The sequence below is a fragment of the Hemibagrus wyckioides genome, linkage group LG01, assembly GCF_019097595.1.
Source record: "Hemibagrus wyckioides isolate EC202008001 linkage group LG01, SWU_Hwy_1.0, whole genome shotgun sequence".
Classification (NCBI taxonomy): Eukaryota; Metazoa; Chordata; class Actinopteri; order Siluriformes; family Bagridae; genus Hemibagrus; species Hemibagrus wyckioides.
Genome location: NC_080710.1, coordinates 13,381,251 through 13,401,714, shown reverse-complemented (window position 1 = coordinate 13,401,714; position 20,464 = coordinate 13,381,251). Strand labels below are relative to the sequence as shown.

General features: G+C 37.8%; 2 protein-coding genes across 4 annotated transcripts; both read left to right on the top strand.

Moving 5' to 3' along the window:
• The first annotated feature begins 3,791 nt into the window (after positions 1-3,791).
• On the top strand, positions 3,792-10,525 carry cbx3b (chromobox homolog 3b). 3 transcript variants are annotated; one of them, XM_058400279.1, is made up of 5 exons: positions 3,792-4,006; positions 8,642-8,789; positions 9,092-9,257; positions 9,507-9,664; positions 9,787-10,525. In XM_058400279.1, the coding sequence occupies exons 2-5, from the start codon at positions 8,650-8,652 to the stop codon at positions 9,902-9,904; spliced, it is 582 nt and encodes a 193-aa protein (XP_058256262.1). In that variant the 5' UTR covers positions 3,792-4,006; positions 8,642-8,649; the 3' UTR covers positions 9,905-10,525. The 3 variants fall into 3 exon arrangements, with proteins under 3 accessions (XP_058256262.1, XP_058256254.1, XP_058256245.1); XM_058400271.1 differs by having other exon boundaries at positions 9,504-9,669; positions 9,792-10,525; XM_058400262.1 differs by having other exon boundaries at positions 3,793-4,006; positions 9,504-9,664; positions 9,787-10,524.
• A 359-nt stretch (positions 10,526-10,884) lies between these two features.
• Positions 10,885-13,195, top strand: snx10b (sorting nexin 10b). Its single transcript, XM_058400291.1, has 4 exons — positions 10,885-11,053; positions 11,158-11,258; positions 11,957-12,058; positions 12,213-13,195. The coding sequence occupies exons 1-4, from the start codon at positions 10,961-10,963 to the stop codon at positions 12,409-12,411; spliced, it is 495 nt and encodes a 164-aa protein (XP_058256274.1). The 5' UTR covers positions 10,885-10,960; the 3' UTR covers positions 12,412-13,195.
• The last annotated feature ends 7,269 nt before the right edge of the window (positions 13,196-20,464 follow it).

The following is a 20,464-nucleotide window of genomic DNA, read 5'->3' as shown; positions in this document are numbered from 1 at the left end:
CGACCAACAGACCACGGATCAGTTCTCTGGACCCCCAGCGTGTTGGCCAGGCATGCACAGTGGGGTTCTTCCATCTGGACACATTTCTAGCCTGACAGGGGCCATGGCTGCAGTAAAGAGCACATTCACCCAAGGCACGTTCCAAAACTGCCACTCTGCACTAGATATAAAACAGACTAGGGAGAGGGACTGCAAAAAAGCGGGGATTTGACACAGAAACACAGGAGCACTTACACACCGCAACCCATCTGTCAGCCATTATGCACACAGCCCTCAGGGTGACAAGCACTGCTATAGCTCATAGAAACAATGAGTGTAGGTTTATTAAAAAAAAAAAAAAAAAGCTCTGTCACACAAATATGAAGCAAAGCCATGCATATTGTGTGTGAAGAACCTTTTGACTTTCAGAACCAAATTACTTGGATCATGGACTTATACATGTTATACATATTAAGTGCTTTCTTTTATTATTATTATTATTATTATTATTATTATTATTATTATTATAGATTTTTTATTTATTATTATTTTATTTATTTATTTTGCTTTGTTTTGTTTCTTCTTTTTGTACTTCATTGTTTCTCTTCATGTACTTCTATGTACAAATACACAGCTTTGCACATTAGTTTATTTTGAAACCAAATTACACTACAACTACAAAAACATCAGAAGCGTATCTGAAAATAAACACCAGCACTACTTCTTTTCTAACATGAACGGTTACAGCCAACATACCTTATTCAACAGGGGAAAAACATTTACATGTGTATAGTACTAGAAAGCAAAGAAGCAAAATTCGGGGCATAACAGAAAAATAAAGGGTGATTAGAAACTTTCCACCTTTTCTGTGGAGTTAAGCAATCGTAAATAAGGTAGTAGGAAAAGTGACTCCACTATTGAATGGCCTGTAAATCAGTGTGTGACTGCATGAGGATGGTGAAATGTGGTTAAGTGTCCTGTTACCCCATGCAAATGTCTGCATGTTTTCCTACTTGTTTCTTTACAGTTTTCCATGAACATCATCCTGAAATGAAATTTAGCACTTGTACTGTACAGCCTGATTTTGGATTTTATATTATATTTATTTATATGACAGAATTGCCTCTTGTTTTTGGTTTTGGATTTGCATTGTGGCTTAAAGCAATGGATGCAATAAATTGAAACATAAATGTACCATTTAATATGCAATAAAATTTTATGATGGTTAATTTTTACCAGTACTGTAATGTTAGCTCATTTTTACTGGCTCACTGCTTGTGGCTCTAGGAAGAAAACCAACTGAGAAAGACTACAAGAAACATCATAAATATTGTTTACTTGTTTACTGCAATTTAATTTTTTTTATGTGTAACTATAAAAGGTAGTTATATAGATTAATATTAAGGTAATTATGTGAATATGTTGTTGGTTATTGTTAAAACTTATGCATTATAATGTACCTTCATAATCCTGCACCTCAGAACCTCTCTCTCTCTCTCTCTCTCTCTCTTTCTTTTAAACTTAGGTTAACTGCAATTGGTTAAGCAAGTAAACCAATCAGGTCCAGCATGCTCTCTGATTGGATAGTATCAGTTCTGTTCTAAAGGGGCGGAGTCTAAAACATACCTGAAATCTATTGCCCACTATCGGTTCCTTCGAGGAAGAGCTGCTTATTTGTACTATAAAGATTTTAAATATTTGAAAATAAAGTTAGCAAAATGTTTAGTAATTTCACTTTTAATTAAGTTGTCAATCAACTTATTATTAGGTTGTCAATTAAGTTGTCAATCAACGTAATAAACAGAAAATGTAGCAAAGCAGAACAAAGATTACAATTTTAACTGCCTAAAAATAAATAATTTAGACCTATAGTAAAACTCTTGATTTTTTTTTGCTAAATAAAATGTTATAAATTCTGTCTATAAAAACATTTACCTGATGTGTTTTTATTGTTTGTTTGTTTTTTTGTTACAATTTTAACTGCCTTAAAATAAATAATTTAGACATATAGTAAAACTTGCTAAACAAAATGCTTATAAATTCTGTCTATAAAAACCTTTACCATTTACAATTTTTCTGGTGTGTTTTTATTTTCTTTTTGAATATTTACTTATAAACAGTGAGCAAATATGCGTATGGAAATGCTTATAACCTAAAAAGTGTAAGGGTGCAAAACGTAAAAATAAAATTAAAAAATTAATGTAACAATTTGCAGCCTTTTTAACATTAATTAATCACAGGTAAAATTATTCTCCATTTTCCGTAAGAAAAATGTAAAAGAAAAAAAAAGGGAAAAAATGGGAACGGTAAGACCGGACACACAAATTCTTGCCATTAATAAAGAGTTCCATCTAGTGGTCACCAGGTGCTACTACAAAAAGACAGAGCAGAGACATATATCTTACAAATAGTCTATAAGAAGGGAAACAGTGGTTTATATTATGTGCAAATACCACATGCTAGGATTTTTTAAAACAAATATGTTCGCCCTGTGAGGGTGCTGAGACATACAGAATGTATGTGCTACCATATATATGAAAGCTTATGTAATTAAAAGGTTATAATGATGATCTGGTTTCTTCCTCATATGTTATTTAAACATTAACAATAAGACAAATAATTAACTAAACTAGAAAACTTACTCATCTTGTTCATTTTATCACTATTAGTCTACTATTTACTCCACATTTATGCAAAGACTGTTATGTTTAAATTAGTTTAAATTATATTATTAGGGAAAGTGAACTAGATGGGCCTCAAGGGTCTGGGGGGCCTGGTGCTTCGTAATTTGTTTGTCTCTTTCTTTCTTTTCTGTTTCTGTTTTCTATGCCTTGTTACATTACTAGGAATCACAACCCACCATTATTAAAGTTATTATAAGCTATTTATTATTGAGTTCTATATAGTTATTTTATAACTATGAGATTTATCACTATTACTTTATTGATTTGTTTGCTTGCTTGTCTGTTTATTTATTTACTTATTTTTATTTGTCACTTGAATTAAATAGATGTAATCAAAAGCCCAAGAAATCAAAATCAAACTGTAATCTTGCATATTGTTACTTTGTTTGTTTGTTTTGTTCAAAAATATTGTGCTCTGTCTGAGGAATAAGAAGCTCTATGAGCCTAATAAATAGCCTTGTATAATAATAAATAGCCAAAGGATGATTGTTAACAATTAAAATAATGAGCCTGATATTTAGCTACGCTATATTTCCGAAGGTTTTGGGACATCTGCCTTTACAGGCACATGAATGTAATATGGAGCCCTTTGCAGCTATAACAGCTTCAACTCTTCTAGGAAGACTTTCCACAAGGTTTAGGAGTGTGTTTATGGGAATTTTTGACCATTTCTCTAGAAGCACATTTGAGAGGTCAGGCGCTGATGTTGTATGAGAAGGCCTGGCTCACAGTCTCCACTCTAATTCATCCCAAAGGTGTTCTATCAGGTTTAGGTCAGGACTCTGTACAGGCCAGTCAAGTTCCTCCACAGCAGACTCACTCATCCATGTTTTGATGGACCTTGCTTTGTGCACTGGTGCACAGTCATGTTGGAACAGGAAGGGGTCATCCCCAAACTGTTCCCACAAAGTTTGGAGCAAGAAAATGTCTAAAATTTATTATATAGTTAAATGGTCTCTGGCTGCATTTTGTTCATGAGAATGCCTGAACTAAAAGGCAAAAAAAACCCATGAAAATAGTCTGTTACAGGTTATTAAGTCATTGATGTGTGGCTGTTGTCCAGAACAGAAGTAAGCTAATGCCACCGCTTTAAGGCCCCCTCCCTCTTTCCGTCACTTCCGCCGCGTCTCCTTATCGGCCATTTTTAATTTAACTCTTTCGTGAAAACTTATGTAAACACAACAAAGCTACTAAAGGCTTTGATGGTCACCTACGCCAAAAACACATCATATGTATGATCGTTAAATGTGATTTTTTAATAAATCTAGGTGTCGGAAGAGGACCCTCTCAGCACTGTGGGCTGCACTGAGAACACTGAGAGCCTGCGATAACATTACTATCAGGTAGGCAGTGCACACACAATATCCTTCACCAGTGGCCTTGGTTCATCATTAAGCACTAAAATTAATGCTACAAATATCTTCTCACTGAAATCTAAGACATACTATATTCATATAGAAGACAGCGTCATTTATTAAAAAAAAAAAAACACTTAGACACCTTAATAATGATCAGGTTAAACGACTGCCTAGTGTCTGTTAGACTAAAATAATTACTAATTTTTCAACAGCTGTTACTCGTAATACACTGCCACTGAGCGTGCAAGCATTTTATTTTATTGTACTATTTGGGGCCATCGCTTAGTCATGTGTAGTTCGCGAACGAGTCGAATCTATGAATCGGTTCTTTTAGTTGATGGGAGCCGACTCGCAATTCTGATTTTTATTTATTTATTTTTTTTGGACGAGACAAATACAGTAGACACCGTAATACTAACTGAAAAAGTATCGGTAGCTTATTCTGTATTTACCATTCTCTAACATTTATCATATAGCCTACAGTACAACTTTGACCGCAAAAGCGTCCAGTGAAACTGTTAAGGCGAAGGTGTGCTTTAAAGACAGTATGGCAGCAGATTCTTACTTGTTATAATAATGTGTGTAAGTGCACTTTTTTGAGAGTGTTATATGCACATTAAGCTTCTTTAAATTCTTCCAAAATAGGTTTTCCCCAAAAAGATGATAGGGTTTTTCCTATATCATTTCCAGGATATATCTTATTTTAGTTCCCATTTGGTTTTCCAGCAAAGTTTTCTTGTTCTTATTATATTACATACTTGTTTCTGGTTCGGTTCACTTAGATCATTTGAACCCAGTGACCTATCCAACGGTCTCACATCACAAGGCAGGGGAAACCCTGCATTGGGTACCAACTAATCACATGGCACAATCACACACACAAACACTAACTCACACATCACAGAACATTTAGAGATGCCAGTCAGCCTTGGCATTTTGGACTGGGGCAGTATCCAGAGGAAATCCCTAAAGCACAGGGAGAAAATGCAAACTCTGCACACACACAGGATGGAGGCAGGAATTAAACTCCCAACCTGAGGCAAATGTGCCAACCACTAAGCCACTGTGACCTCTGCATTAGTACATATATGTAATAATAATTGTAATAACAACAATAATCATAATGATAAACATAATCATAACACTACTACTACTACTACTACTAATAATAATAATAACAGAATCTCGTTGATACAGCAGGCTCAATAAAAATTGTTCAGTATTGCTTAATGTATTTGTGAGTGAAATATTTAGCATATTTTTCTAGTTTTGTTCATATTTATTTAATTAAAAGTAGCCTGTAATAATATTTGGATAATCACAAGTTACACAAGGATGTCACTTTTAAAAATGTGAAGAGTCGACTCTTACAGATGAGATGAACCGAGTGCTCAGAATCACTGAAGAAAGCCGGAAGTCAATTATTACTACCGCTCTGTCGCCGCCTTCTGGAAACGCATGCGCAGATCACCCGCGGTTTGGGAGGCGTTCTCGTGTGTGGTATCTCCATAAATCTCTCCATTCTTATATGTAAGAAGGCTGGCAGTGAGGACGGAAATGAACGCATCAGTGTTATTTATTGTTGGCGTTTTTTGTGACCAACCTTTAAACTAACTTTACACCGCAATCAAAGGAAGTAGCCTGGCAACCTGTGAATTTACAGCTAATGCCTTAACTTCCATATGGAGTTGATTTTGTCCCAAAAGTATTATATAGAATTACAAGCAAATTATGAAGCATGAACAGCTAAAATATTGCAAGAACTAAGAATCTGCAAACAGACCACAAGGCATAAGAATTAAATCAAAAACATATTTTTAAAGCACTCCCTTTTGGCATATAAATCATTTTCTTTGTCAACTTTATTTCTTTTGTAAATTTGCTTCTTTGTTTTTTCCCCCTGGTACATTTCAATAATTAAGAGTCATATAGGCAAAACAAATTAGTAATTAAATAAGCAATACAATCATAGAAAAATGAGGTGGAAAAAAGCAAGGCAGTATTAACATATAGCCTGACGTTAAATATCACAATATTAAAAGAGCTTGTGGCTCTTTTCATTTTGCTTGATATTTCAGGCTCAAAGTGCACTATGCACTGTGTGATTATACACTTACTAATCACTTTATTAGGAACACCTACTCATTCCTGAAATTATCTAAACAGCCAATCATTTGGCAGCAGTGCAAAGCATAAACTCATACAGATTTGGGGCTGTTTTGTGAGCAAACCATACCTGGTATTAGTGTGTTTTTCTTAACAAAGTGCTCTGTGAATGTATGCCTGGCAGATGAAACTGATTCTCTGTCATGTCGCTTTTGTATACCTAGCAAACATGTCCATACTGTTCCTTGCCCATATTGGCAAGTTTAGGGGCAAGAGCTAACCCATACAAATCCCAGAATGACCCCATGCAGGACCACTATGGTTTAGCCCAATACCTATTTCATACACATTAGCTTAGTTTTCTGTGGGCAGCACACATTGGGGACAGTTCTGTGGGGGTCATGTGCAAATCCATAATGGCACGATGTGGACTGCCCATAATTGGCCAGTGTGGATGAGAGCCTGACGTGGGCATGTTCCTGGGCATTTCCTATTCTGTTGGCTCACACATCAGCAGTACAGACTCGAGAAATGGTGATATAGGTTTGAGTTGCACCATATACACTACTCACAAAAAGTTAAGGATATTTGGCTTTCAGGTGAAATTTCAGGATGCACCTAAAATGCACTATAACCTTTACAGGTGAACTTAATTCGACCTTCTCTACACTTTTGAATGCACATGTCCAACTGTTCAGTGTTTCAGTACTTTTTGCAGAACTTGCTGTTCTCTAACAAGGTGCTTAACGGCAAAATTCACAACTGGTGTTTGATTCATGAATCGACCAATAAATTTTCTGGTTCTATTAGAATTGGTATTTAAACAGTCCTCTTCATCCTGCTGTTCACATTTTGACATTGTGAGTCCAAGACGACATCTAACAATTGATCAACAGTACCTCGCCATTGCGAGGCTTCAAACAGGATGTTCTCAGAGGGAAGTGGCCACTGAGTTTAGAGTGTCACAGAGTGTCATCAGCAGGTTGCGACAGAGACACAGAGAGACTGGAAGAGTCACAGAAAGCCATAGAAGTGGACGTCCTTTGGCCACATCCCACGTTGATGACCGCTTCATTGTGAACAGTGGCCTGCGGAACCGGATGATGATAGCCACTCAACTGCAGGCACATTTAAGAGAGGTGAGAGGCACCCAAGTGTCACGTCAGACCATTCAAAACCGTTTACATCAGCATGGTCTGACGACCTGCAAGGGTACCTGACCACACCACCAGGCCAGGGAGCATTTACACTGGACGAGGGACCAGTGGGCCTCAGTGCTGTTCTCTGATGAAAGTCGATTCACGTTGAGCAGAAATGATGGCTGCCAACGATGTTGGAGATGTCAAGGAGAGCGCTATACATCAGCCACTGTTGTGCTGGTGTTACAGTCTGGGCAGGTGTGTCTACTCAATACAGAACTGCCCTACATCTTGTGAATGGTACAGTGACAAGCCAATACTACCTGAATACCATCATTAATCCAGTCATTGTGCCCCTGCATGAACAACACAGGCCTAATTTCATCTTCATGGACGACAATGCTCCAGCTCATTATGGTCGCATCATTAGGGAACGGCTGCTGGAGGCTGGGGTACCTCAAATGGAGTGGCCTGCACTTTCTCCAGTCCTGAATCCCATAGAAAACCTATGGGATCAGCTGAGTCGCCGTGTAGAGGCTCGTAACCCTGCACCCCAGAACCTCAATGACCTGAGGGCCGCCCTTCAAGAAGAGTGGAATGCCATGCCTCAGCAGACAATAAGTCGACTCGTGAACAGCATGAGACGTCGTTGTCAAGCTGTAATTGATGGTCAAGGGCACATGACAAATTATTGAGACATTGACATTTTTGTTGTGGTATACCCACCACTGTTGTTGGCTTTTGTTTCAGTAAATTGTTTAAGATGAGGAAATCACCATTGTATGCTTCTACTTAAATGCCCTACTTTCATGATATAATATCACTGTAGCGTGAACTTTTTACATTTTCCATAAATTTCACCCAAAAGACAAAAATCCTTCACTTTTTGTGAGTAGTGTATGTAGCGTTTATGTAAAGGGTACAGCCGAGGACCTAGTGACAGTTTCTTCTGTTGCAGCATTCAATAAACACATTGCCTGGCACCAAAATAGGCCAGTGTTTTCTATTGATTTTCATTCACATCAGTGCATACAGTACTGAATTACCAAAATCTAATCTACAACTGTTACTCCATTGCCATTGTGCACATTGCACTTTTACTGTTACTACATGTAACACGCCTGCACATTTGGTAATCACTTTCCATTCTGAACTGTTACTATATGTAACGTAATTGCACATCGTAATCTATTGTCATCATATTATTCTTTTTGTTCTTATTTATTTTCTAATTTCTATTTATATGCACGGTCTAAGGAGGAGTAATCTGGGCTTTCTTTTCCATGCAAGTTGTTTACAGTGTATAAGTATCTGAGTACATGACAAATAAAATCTAGAGTTTAATCATGCCCACATGTGTCTTGATGTGTCTCAGAAAAAAACATGAGGAAAAAGCAGAATGTGAAAAACAGGAAGGCAGAAGAGACAACAGTTGTGCAGGAGTTTGCTGTGGAAAAAATAATTCAGCGAAGAGTCAATGATGGAAAAGTGGAATACTATCTGAAGTGGAAAGGCTTCACTGAGTAAGTGTCTGGAAATTTCTAACAGGCTATTTATATATGTATGTACACATTTTTTAGGTTCTGTTACTGTACATTAGATCAGTGGTGGAGCTCTGTTAAAGTTTAACTGATTTGATCATATTATTATATTATTATTATAATATTATACAGATAATCCTTTATTCTTTTTAAAATAAACATTCTCCAAGCTAGCTATTATTTTTCATGTTGAGCAGACTTTAAATCGTTAGCATCAGCTCAGTAAAAGTTCTCTAATTTGTCGTTAGAAATGTGAACCTAATTTAACCAACTTATCTCCGCAGTGCTGAAAATACTTGGGAGCCAGAGGACAATCTGGACTGCCCTGAGCTGATTGAAGAGTTTCTCAGAAACTTGGCTGTCTCAGGTGAGACAGAAAGCAAGGAAAATCTCACTCTGGATCCTGTTATTCAACCCAAAGAAGAACAGACAGAGCTTGATGCTAACGCTGTAAGTGTTTAGGCATTTTGTCATACCATATAGTCATACCATATATATTATAAATGAGCTAAGTAAAAATAAGATCTCTTCAAAATTATGCAGAAATATCCACACTTTATCTCCAGGAATGATATAGGGCTACTTTTTAGCAACTAGTACTTACTGTAGTCAATACTACTGTCACTACTGTAGCATACAGATAACAGACTTCATCATGTGTTTAATTATTGTTGTATGTTTACTGGTAACTGGCAGCAGCAGCAGCATCACTCTGAGAAAGAGCAGACACTGTGTGAGACTGGGGAATCTGCAGATCACAGCACAGAGACCATCAACAATAAACCACTTATGCAGGAACCAGAACGCATTGTTGGCTCCACTGACCGACAGGGAGAGCTCATGTTCCTCATCAAATGGCACGGTTCCTCTTGTACATTTTTTGCTTATTATTTAAAGTTTAGTATGTGAGGTTTTATGTTCATTTACGTTTTGCCATTTAACAGCTAATGACTGTTCTTAAATGCTTGTCCTATTGCAGGAAAGACACAGACGATGTGGCACTTCTGTCAGCCAGGGAGGCCAGTGTTAGATGGCCCAAGATGGTTATCAGTTTCTATGAGGATAAGCTGAGCTGGCATGAGGAAGAGGAACAGTAACAATGAACTAAATAATACATCATGGCAGCTTTTATCATTTCCCCTCAAACACATCCAATGGGGTTTCCTGTCTGTGAAAAGTCTTGTGAAAGTGTGTAAATCCCCAGACACTGTGAACCATGTCATAGCACACTGAACTGCACTGTAGGATGACATGTTTATAGGGTATAGGCTAAATGGTTGGATAATCGGTGCTGTATTTGATCTGTAGATTTGTTTAAAAAGCATTATCTTATTGTTTTACTGTCTTTCAAATTTGACTTGACTTAAAAAGACCCAAGGGGCCAGATCATATACTAATGAGAATGTGGATATTAGGAGTAATCACTGTTACTGTTGGTCTCTGTGTAACTGTTTTAGCACTTCTACTGTGATTAAGACCAGTGATCTGTGAAATTTGTAGTTTTGTTCATTTGCACAAAGAAATACAAATGTAGCATTTTAAGACCATGTTTTCTTTGAAAGCACTGATAACATAGTGTGATATTTTATTACATCTCTGCCAGTGCAGTGCATTGTGTTGCAAAATGTAGTTTCTGTTTCACTTTCATGGTCTTTTTATGGTTTATTTGTGGTTTTTAATCAAGAGCAAGAATAATAAATGTCAGATTAACATGAAAACGTGTCATTCCTTTTATGTACATTAAATTGTCTCTAATATGTGTATATAAGGATAGATTACCACACATAGGGAATAAATTAGTTATCTTAATTTTTAAAAAAAAATACGATTTCGATTTGTTGGCTTTTGAAAAGATGTCTTTGTAAAATTACATTTTTAACTTGTATTTATTGTTTTTCTGTTTGACATGGGCTTAATCTTAACATCTGTAGTAGCTGTTATAACTTAGAACCTTTTGACCATTACAGAAAAGTGAGAAGTATAGTTTCTATCTAAATTGGGGAAAATGCTCAGCAGCATGAGTAATTCCTTGATTGCTACATGTTGCACCAATTCCCCCTATAGTTTGACAACTTCCCTTTTTTGTCTCTCAGACATTTTGTTGTACTTGTAGCAGTAGGCATTGTATACGGCCGGTCCACCTCTATAGTCCTATGCAGGAGTTAATCAGTGTGTGGGTTCGGGATCCTCGCATTCAGAAGGTGGACTTCTGGCATGCGTATCTGGATTATGAAATCTGCATACATGTAAGTGTTCTAATTAACTGACTAACTATATAAGATCCTGAGTCTTGCTACTGTTTAGGATGTGTATGATGCCAGTAAATCTATGTCTCTCGTGGTGCTCATAGACAAACAGCTTGGCCTTCAATAAGAAGAGCTCTTGTGTGCGACGGAGGTACAGTGAGTTTGTATGGTTGAGGCAGAAGCTGCAGGAGAATGCCTTGCTTGTGTATGTACCCTTTAGGTCCTTTTTTTTTTAAATTGTATTATTTACTATCTCATTTTTTACATTTTTTTTTAAAGATACCCCATTAAGGTAAAGTGATTGATCCTTGATTTTATAGTCTCTCTAATTTACTATTTTTAGTATTTATGTTCTATTACTGACATACACTACATGGCCAAAAGTAAGTGTATGCCTGATCATTATATCCATATTTGGGTCATCCCCAAACTCTTGCCACAAAGTATGAGACATTACAATTCCCTTCACTAGAATTAAAAGACCTAAACCTGTTCAAGCATTACAATGCCCAAGTTCACAAAGGAAGGTCTATAAAGAAAACTTGTCATGGATTGACAAGTTTCTTGAGGAAGAACTCAAGGGGCCAACAAAGAGCCCTGGCCCAAAATCTAGTAAACCTTCCCAGAAGAAGAGAATCTGTCACAGAAGCAGATTGATCCAGACCAAATCCATATTAACATCCTGATCTGAAATGTTATGTTCAAGAAGAACATTTGGGTCTGATCAAGTCAAGTCAATCACGAGGTGTTCACATACTTTTGGCCATATAAATTATCTGTAAAATATCTGACAATTCTTGCATAAAAGTTGTGAAATACTGTGCTTAAAAACATACTACATGGATTTCATTGCAAATATTACCATACATTAACTGGTTTTTTGGACTGTTGTGTGACCTTTAGGGTGAATCTACCTGAGCTTCCCCCGAAGAACCCCTTCTTCAGCCTCAACAATGCCAGACAGATCGCTGCTCGCATGGAAGGACTAAGGCAGTTCCTGGAAGAGTAAGTGTCCTGTATAACCACAATTCATATTCTAACACCATATGTGCTTTTGGTGTAGCTTAAACTTCATTATTTTGTTTGAATAGGGTCATTTGAAGGTTTAAAGATTTGCTCAAAAGTCCAACCAACTATCGGTCATGCGTTTTTTCTGTAGGATTCTGCGAAACACAGTGTTGCTGTCTGATAGCTGCCTGCACCTATTTCTGCAATCTCAGCTAAGTGTAAAGAATATTGAGGCCTGTGCTGAGGGCAAGAGTCACTACACTGTCGCTGAGGCCATTCAGAACTCCCAGACACAACGTTTTGGTTCTGAAGAGAAGTCACAAGAGGGGAGAGAAACTGACTCAGAGTGACTGGCTTCTGTCTCATTTATTTTGGTTATGGCTCATGGTTAAACTCTGAAAAAATTTAATCATAGTGTATTTGCTACAGCATCCAGAATTCAAGCCATCCAACCCAAAATGGGATAAATAAGTATGTAAAGTGTAATTGCTAAATGATTCATCCAAGCTACATTTCCTTTTCCTTTTTGTGCTGAGAATATATACTGTATCTATATAATATTTATCTTTATTGCCCAATAATAAAGCCTTATTGGGACTGAATTTGTGAGAAAACATTGAACGTGTGGTCCCTGTATGAAATATTTTAATGTTTGAACCACAGATGGTTCTTGAGTGTTTTATAGGATGAATTTACTGTACCCTTGCAAATGATCATTAACTGTCTCTGAACAAGCCAACCTAAAGGATATTTTAAGTGAGCCCCCTGAGGGATGAATTCTGGCGATTGTGTAGATCATTGTTATGCTGTTAAGTGTCATAATCATAGGCCAGAAAGACTCATAACACAGTTGTATTTAAAAACTGATTTCACAATTGGTAACTCTGACAACTGTTTGAAACGCTGTGTGATTTTTGCCAGCAGGTGGCGCTTCTACTATGTTTGTTTTCTCAATGTCTGCTACACTACTGAGCTCTCTAATTCTCTGGTCCACTTTAGTCTTTATTGTGCAGATCAGAGTATAATGGAGTTTAATACACATTGTCTGGATGTGACTTGGACATGTTGAATGATTTCACTACAGATCATGGAAATTAAAAAAAAATGAAAAAATAAAAATATAAACAAAATGTTAAACACTGCAGGAATCTGATGCTTTGTGTAATATCTGTTATGATATTAACCATATATTTCCTTACATCCTCCATATTTCTAGACAAGTCAAAAAAAGATGAGACCACCTTGCCCCTCTCCCATCCTAATGATTCTCCTGCTCCTGTCTTTCTCTGTTAAAGCATTATACAGTATGTTCAGGTTTAGTCAACAGGTTGAAATGTTCCTCTAATCGCCTGCTCCCTGAACATCATCCTCACACTCAGGCGTTCCCATAAGGACCGTGTCAGCTGCCTGCCACTGGCGCACTAACAATGGAGAGTGTCTTAATAAGCTCCCCACACAGTCAGCTGCCTCTTAGTAAAGCTGACAGACCTGGGACCGGGGCGCTCCCAGTGGAGTGCCATAAGATGCACACACACACACAAACGCAGATATACCTGAGTTGTATGAGCAGCCCTTGCTGCTGTGTGAGTGGCCCACCACATTGACAGGTGTGTTGGTTAATGTCATTAAGCTATCATTCTGTCCACCTACCATGCTGAAACACTCGGCCTCTGGGCTAACTTCTTCATGAGCCAGTCATTCAGCAGCCCAGATGGAGCAGGTGACATTTCCATCATACTGCAATGTTTACAGCATCTAATTCCTAATAGGATGTTTCAGTGTTCAGTGCATACCACTCTGATAAAAGGAAAACCATTGAAAAGATTGTATGGACAAAGATTTGTGAAACCCACACAGTGACACAAAGCTGGAAGCACAAAACTATACAGGTTGTTTCTCTATATTGTAGCCATACATTTTCCTTTCATTGAAACCAAGGTGTCCAAAATGAGGTTGGTGTAGAAGAACTCAAGTGGCCTTCAAAGAATACTGACCCAAACCCCATCGAACACCTTTTGTATGAACTGGAATGCCAACTGCAGCCCAGGGTTCCAGCATTAATCCTGAGCATGGGTTAATGTGCACAGTTTTACATGTTCTCCCCTTGGTCCATGTGGATTTCCCTCTTGCTTCTCTGGTTTTCCTGTATACAAAGGTAGTCTTTGTGTACTGAGGAGGAATGAATTTAATAGAATGTAATTTAGACTACAAGTACATCTGTTTGTTATATGTAACTTATAATGTATATAATATATATCCATCCATTTTCTGTAGCGCCTTTCCTACACAGGGTCATGGGGAGTCTTGAATTTATCATAGGGGACTCCTAGGGGTACTCACTAGACAAGGTGCCAATCTATTGCATGGCATAATCACACATGCACACAGGCATACAACCAAACACCCTATGGACAATTTAGAGATGTCAATCAGCCTACTAAGCATGTCTTTGGACATGGAGTAAAACTGGAGTACCCAGTGGAAACAGCAAACTTCATGTACCCAGACATTTTTGTTATTCTTTCTTTGGTTATTCTTTAATTCTTTCTTTGGTTATTCCTTAATTAGTCAATTAGTCTAAGTGCACATCAGTTATATATATATATATATATATATATATATATATATATATATATATATATATATATATATATAATTATTATTATTATTATTATTATTATTATTATTATTTCATATTTCATTAAGGTGTTTATTGGTTGGACCTACTATAAAGTATTGTAATTTGTTATCTAATATTTTCACTGAGTAATAATCTGTAATTTGATTTTACTCTTGTGCTACTACACTGTATGTAAAAGCTTTATATATGTGTGCAGAGCTGCAGCCGAGGCTACACTATTCTAATGGAACATGCCATAAGCTGTAACATGTCTGACACATTTGCTACATTAATTAGATTATCGTGTCTTCCAGTAGTGACAGTGATATTCATTATAAATTCATAATGAGAAGAAACAAAGGGCTCCTGGCTCCATGACAGACAGGTAAAGGCACCTCTAGCCCTCCTGTGCTCACTATGGACTAGAAGGGCAGGGGCGAGCGCACCAAATTGGAAATGGGAGGACTCTCTACTGAAGCTGTCTTATTAATCCTCTCAGGGACTGTCGACTTGCTCATAAAAAGAATATGTGTGTGTGTGTGTGTACACCGCTTACATTACCCCTCCCGTCCCTTTCACACACTGTAGTAATGAAGCTGTCATGGCTGCCATAGTGTGGATGTGGCTGATATTCAAATGGGAAAGCCATCACCTGCTATTGACAGTACAGTCCAATTAGAGGCAGAGGGCAGAGACCAGGGCCAGGCAAAGGTACGCCTCCTGTACCTCCACCAAGAGGAGCAAACGCAGTGTAGTTTTTCAGTGTTCACTGCGGACTTACACGATGATCCATGGCCAGCTGTAACAGTATGAATTGCTCTCCTGTGCTGTGTGTAATGTATGGATACTACTAGCAGCTACCAACTAAGATCTGAGGTACACATCTAGGATGCATGCACATGGACATATTGTTGTGCTAGTTAGAATGTTAATTTAATGCATTGAATATATATTTCACTAGAAACATGGTTAAATGCAGTTCTTCCAAAACCTTAATAGTTCAGTAGAAACTACACATAAATTTGTAAGTACTGAGCCTCACCATAAGAATAGTTGGGTCAAAGGAATGTTCTGTGAATCTAAACAATGTATCTGTTTTCACAGGACAGTCAAGACCTACTGACTCTGTAAATGTTTGCTTTGTTTGTCTTTAGACAGTTACTTTGAGCTGTCTAAAAAGGACTAGAGGGCAATGGTGACCTCAGCTGTTAATGCCAATCAGCTGCCATGACAATGCTAAAAAATCCTCCACACTGAGGACAGATTCCTTGCAAATGTCAGAGACCAGACATTATTGAACAACTGTTCCATATGTGACTCATTTCAGAAAAAAGACTTTGCAGGAGGATTTTGAGATATGTATGGAAGTATGGAAGTTATATATTTGTGCTGAATTAGCAGAATGTTTCTCAAGCAGAAGCTGCAGAAGGAGAGATGGGAAAGGAACGGCTCCACAGGGGACTCAACCATCTGCTGCAGGGCACATCATCGCTTCAGTCCATTCCAATCACAAATCAGCACACTCATGCATACACATGCGCACACACCTTGAATTTGACCTTTACTTTGTCATAAGCTATAAAGAGAGCATGAAATGAGATGCAAATCAGTATCTATGCATCTCTCCTTGTTGTCAAAGTCTGTGAATGACAAATGTCCAGATACCTTTTCACAAATAAGAATCTGTTCTCATTATATCACCACCCTTTAAGTAAACTACCATATCGAAAATGAGTCAACCAAGGTCAGGTGCTTGGTGTATAAAAACACTGTGCTGAGAAATTACCTTTAGCAATTAAATGTTAAATGTACGTCATTAGCATTGCAAAATGAAGATTTTCAATTGTGTTGGAGGAACCACCTGGAAAATTAAGAACGCACACAGATACATAGTAAAGCTCAGATCCACAAGTAAGATCATGCAGTAACTCATTTGTCTTTCATAAGAAGTTAGGGAGGGGTTTGGCTTTATGTGTTCCGTCTCTACATCGAGCTCAATCTGAGAAACAGCTCTCTCTGTCACTTCTACCTGATCCAGACATTTTCCTGCTGTCAATCATACGTCGGGTGGGAAATGAAGCTGGATGTAGCTTGTCCCTCATTCATCAAGTCTGACAGGCTACCTTTGCGTGGCTACGCTTGGTTGGGTGCCAGCAGCATGAAGCAGACAGTGATGGTACACACAAACTTCAGATGGCAAAATTATAGAGAAATTACTGCAGCTGATCACTGGTGCAGCACCGTTCGACTGAGTATTAAATGTCATCAGTGACCTGTATTTTCTAGTCTATGACCCTGGGGAGCACCTCCTCCACACATATGGACCATTTTCCTAAAATGCCTTATAGAATATTAAGTATACATGATGCATTGTTATGATCTGTATTTGTGGATAAATTATTTGTTGCAGCTGTTGGAAACAAAGAAAAAAAACAGAAAAAGTACCAGCATAATCCATACACATTAATAATGTTCTCCATTCATAATAAGGATTAATCTGATGTGTAGTCAGCCTCTCAGGATTATGTCTTTAACAGTACTGTACAAAAGAGACATCTCAACTGACATCCAACCTGCAACTACGAACCTATACACATTTTAAAAGGTCTGCACTACAGCAGGCTTCTGCAATAACACTAAGAAAGATCTCTTTAGAAAAAAAGCCCATCTTAGAAAAAGGCTTAGTTATACCCCATGCCTGAATCAGTGGGTGTCTGTGATTGCCTCTGACACCTTTTAAATGGGTTTCTGTGCTGGCCTTTAAGAAGCACGGTTTCCTGAGGTCCTCACAGTGGGGCAAATAATAGCACTAAGCTAATATCTTGTTAGAGGGGGGAAATACGGAAAGGGAGCTGGAGGGAATGAAGGTTGGTGTTCGCTGGGTAAGCCGTGTCTATGTGTGTGTGTGTGTGTGTGTGTGTGTGTTGGGAGGGGGTGTTCAGAAGAGGACTCGATCTCTCGAGGGCCCCTTGTATCCCTGCCAGGTCATATAAATCAGCATGCAGCTTGCGGCCGCAACGAGCTAGAAAATAAAAAAAGCATAAAAGTGTCGGAGTGAAATAGAGGGAGGGAGAATTCTTTTATGATGAAACTAAATTCTCCTTACTCGGCAATAGATCCACTGCCCAGGTCTGATTGTTTATTCCAGACGCCATTCATCATCGCACTAGCACAAATGACTCAAATTACCACACCTGCTACTCATATAATGCTCTTACTATGAGTACTTCATACTCACGTAATTTAGACAGGAATTCCTGAAGGACAACCTAATGTTACATTGCACATATGGGCAGAAGTCTATTAATGCATTTTAGTGACCGGTTTTGCATGAGACATAGCAGTGATGTTGTGCACTTTTATGAGGAATTATCAAACAATTAAAATGTAAAGGGCATCATTGGTACTAAAAATATTGATGGTGTTGGTTTTAGGCCCTGAAGGTGATGCTCACCTATCTACTTGAATCTGATAACCACAATTTTAAAAAAGGCCACTTAGTACCTTGGAGACCTAACATCAAATAGCTGTCACTGCAATCTAGGCATAAATACCACAGCTCTTCTTACCTGGCTAGGTTTTGACTTAGCACTTGTCCAAACAAATTCATTTTAGTAACCTCACAGATATCTCTTGGAGTAGGGTGCTACGTCATCTCTTGTGAACTTGGCATCTACAAAGAGAATCATGCACTTGCAATGAAAAGACATGAGCCTCAGCAGTGATGCTGCCAAGCTTAGCACTTCCACCCTGGACATGATTTCTCCACTTCACTCCATGGTGGTGTTACACTGAGGAGGTGTAGCACTGAGCTTGACTTAGGGTTAGTTTTAGTTTAACAGCCAGAGGCATCTGTGAGAGTGACAGTATGTGTGTTTCTGCAAGTTTAACATCCACCAGCTAAAACAGTTTGGCAGCTCATGCCCCATCTCAGATAACTGTAGAATCATCTGTCATTTCAGGCTGCTCCTTGCACTGACAAGCTCACCCTATGGGCATGCAAACCCATCCATCAATTTACTAACAAGCACTAGGTCTCTCAACTGGACAGCTGGAGTACAATCATATTCGTGGACACCATAAGAGTAAACAGGACCATAGCCCAGTAAATAATCACACAATGATGAGGCAGCCAAGGGCATGGGCGAGATGTTTATAGCAGGTGGACAAACACCTGTCATACTTATAGTGCTGATTTATTCTGGGAGAAACTTCAGCACATATGTCTCTTCTAGCTGCCAAGCTGATCTCTCTTTCTCTCTCTGCCAGTGCTCCTCTGTTTGGGATGGTATAGTGGAGGTGTAAGCAGACTATTATATAATCTGCAGTGCATAAGACACTAAACTGGCAACATTTAGAACATACTGTTTAGCGTATATCCTATTACCTATAACTGCAGCAAGTGAGACTTTGGAATTTTGCCACCTCTATTGAAACCCATTTTTAGAGGAACATATTGGTGTCCAGTGCACCGCTGATGTAGGTTGGCATACTGGTACAAAACAAAGGGCAAAAATCTCTTAACAAGACTCTTAATTCTGTTTATTTTGCTGTCCAGGCTATTAACGAAAAGTTTGGCATTTACTGGATAGTGTAAGTATGACATAGCTAAAACCCACACTAGAGGGTTCAAAGACACATGAGTAGAGGCATCAAAGCACTCTTTCCTAAAATAGGAAGTTTGATACACAATAATAGAATATCCCTTAATCACTAGACTGCTTTTATCATTTTTAAAGCAAAACTTTAAACCATGATCATTGATCCATGATTATTGGCTTCACACAAAGTTAGACAAAAAATCATCAAGCCTTTCTCGTCAACAAGAAACAAACTAAAACCAAGAGTCCTTTTCCCCCACTTAAAGTTGAGCCATGATAACCTTTGATGTAATTATTCTTGCACAATCATTTCTCAAAAAGTCCAACAAATGAAGAAGAACTGACTGAATTAGAGTGATTCACAGAAGCTCAGGATCAGATTATGCAATATTTTCTCCCCTGAAACAGTAGGTATGCTTTCTTTTTCAGCAAAAACCTTTATGCATTGTAGTGTTGAGAATAAAAAATTAGATTTGCATTATAAAATAATTTTAAAAATATATATCTATCCAAATATTCCAAAAAAATTCTCAGGGAAATATATTACTTTTCTAACCTCCTATCAGCCAACTGTTAAGGTTTTGTCTTCTCCATCAGTGTGGTTCTACAATTTCATGTGGTTTGACACTGTATGTTTGAGTATGTATGTATGAGTATTTCACTTACTCATTCTTTGGTAACATTATGTGGTCCTTTGGCTCCATTCAGACCAATTCACACTGGACACATAATGTGTTTTTTTTACACGTGACATTTAAGCTTCAATTTTAACAAGTCTCTCAATCCATACCAGGTGTGTCAGAGGCACATAAAAAGTGAGCCCTTGCAAGCCTGTGTTTGCCGCTAACTCCATTTTTTCACTCATGTAAGTGAAGTGTTAACTCAGTAGATCACTTTAAATCACACTTTCTATATGCTATGAACTTAACTTCCACTTAGTTTATATGTGAAGTTAAAATTACATGTAATATTTGCTAGTCCATTTGATTCCATTTGATGTTTAGGCATTGGCATTGAGTATCTGTAGCTTAAGTAGTTCTAGTAGTGAACATAATAACAAGATACTGCCAAGTACGAGCCCACTTTTAAACACTGTTTACAATAAAGATTTGTCTCTAAAATCTCTTTGTTTTAAATTATTTGGAACAGGACCAGAATAAGCAATTGTAAGATATGGTATTT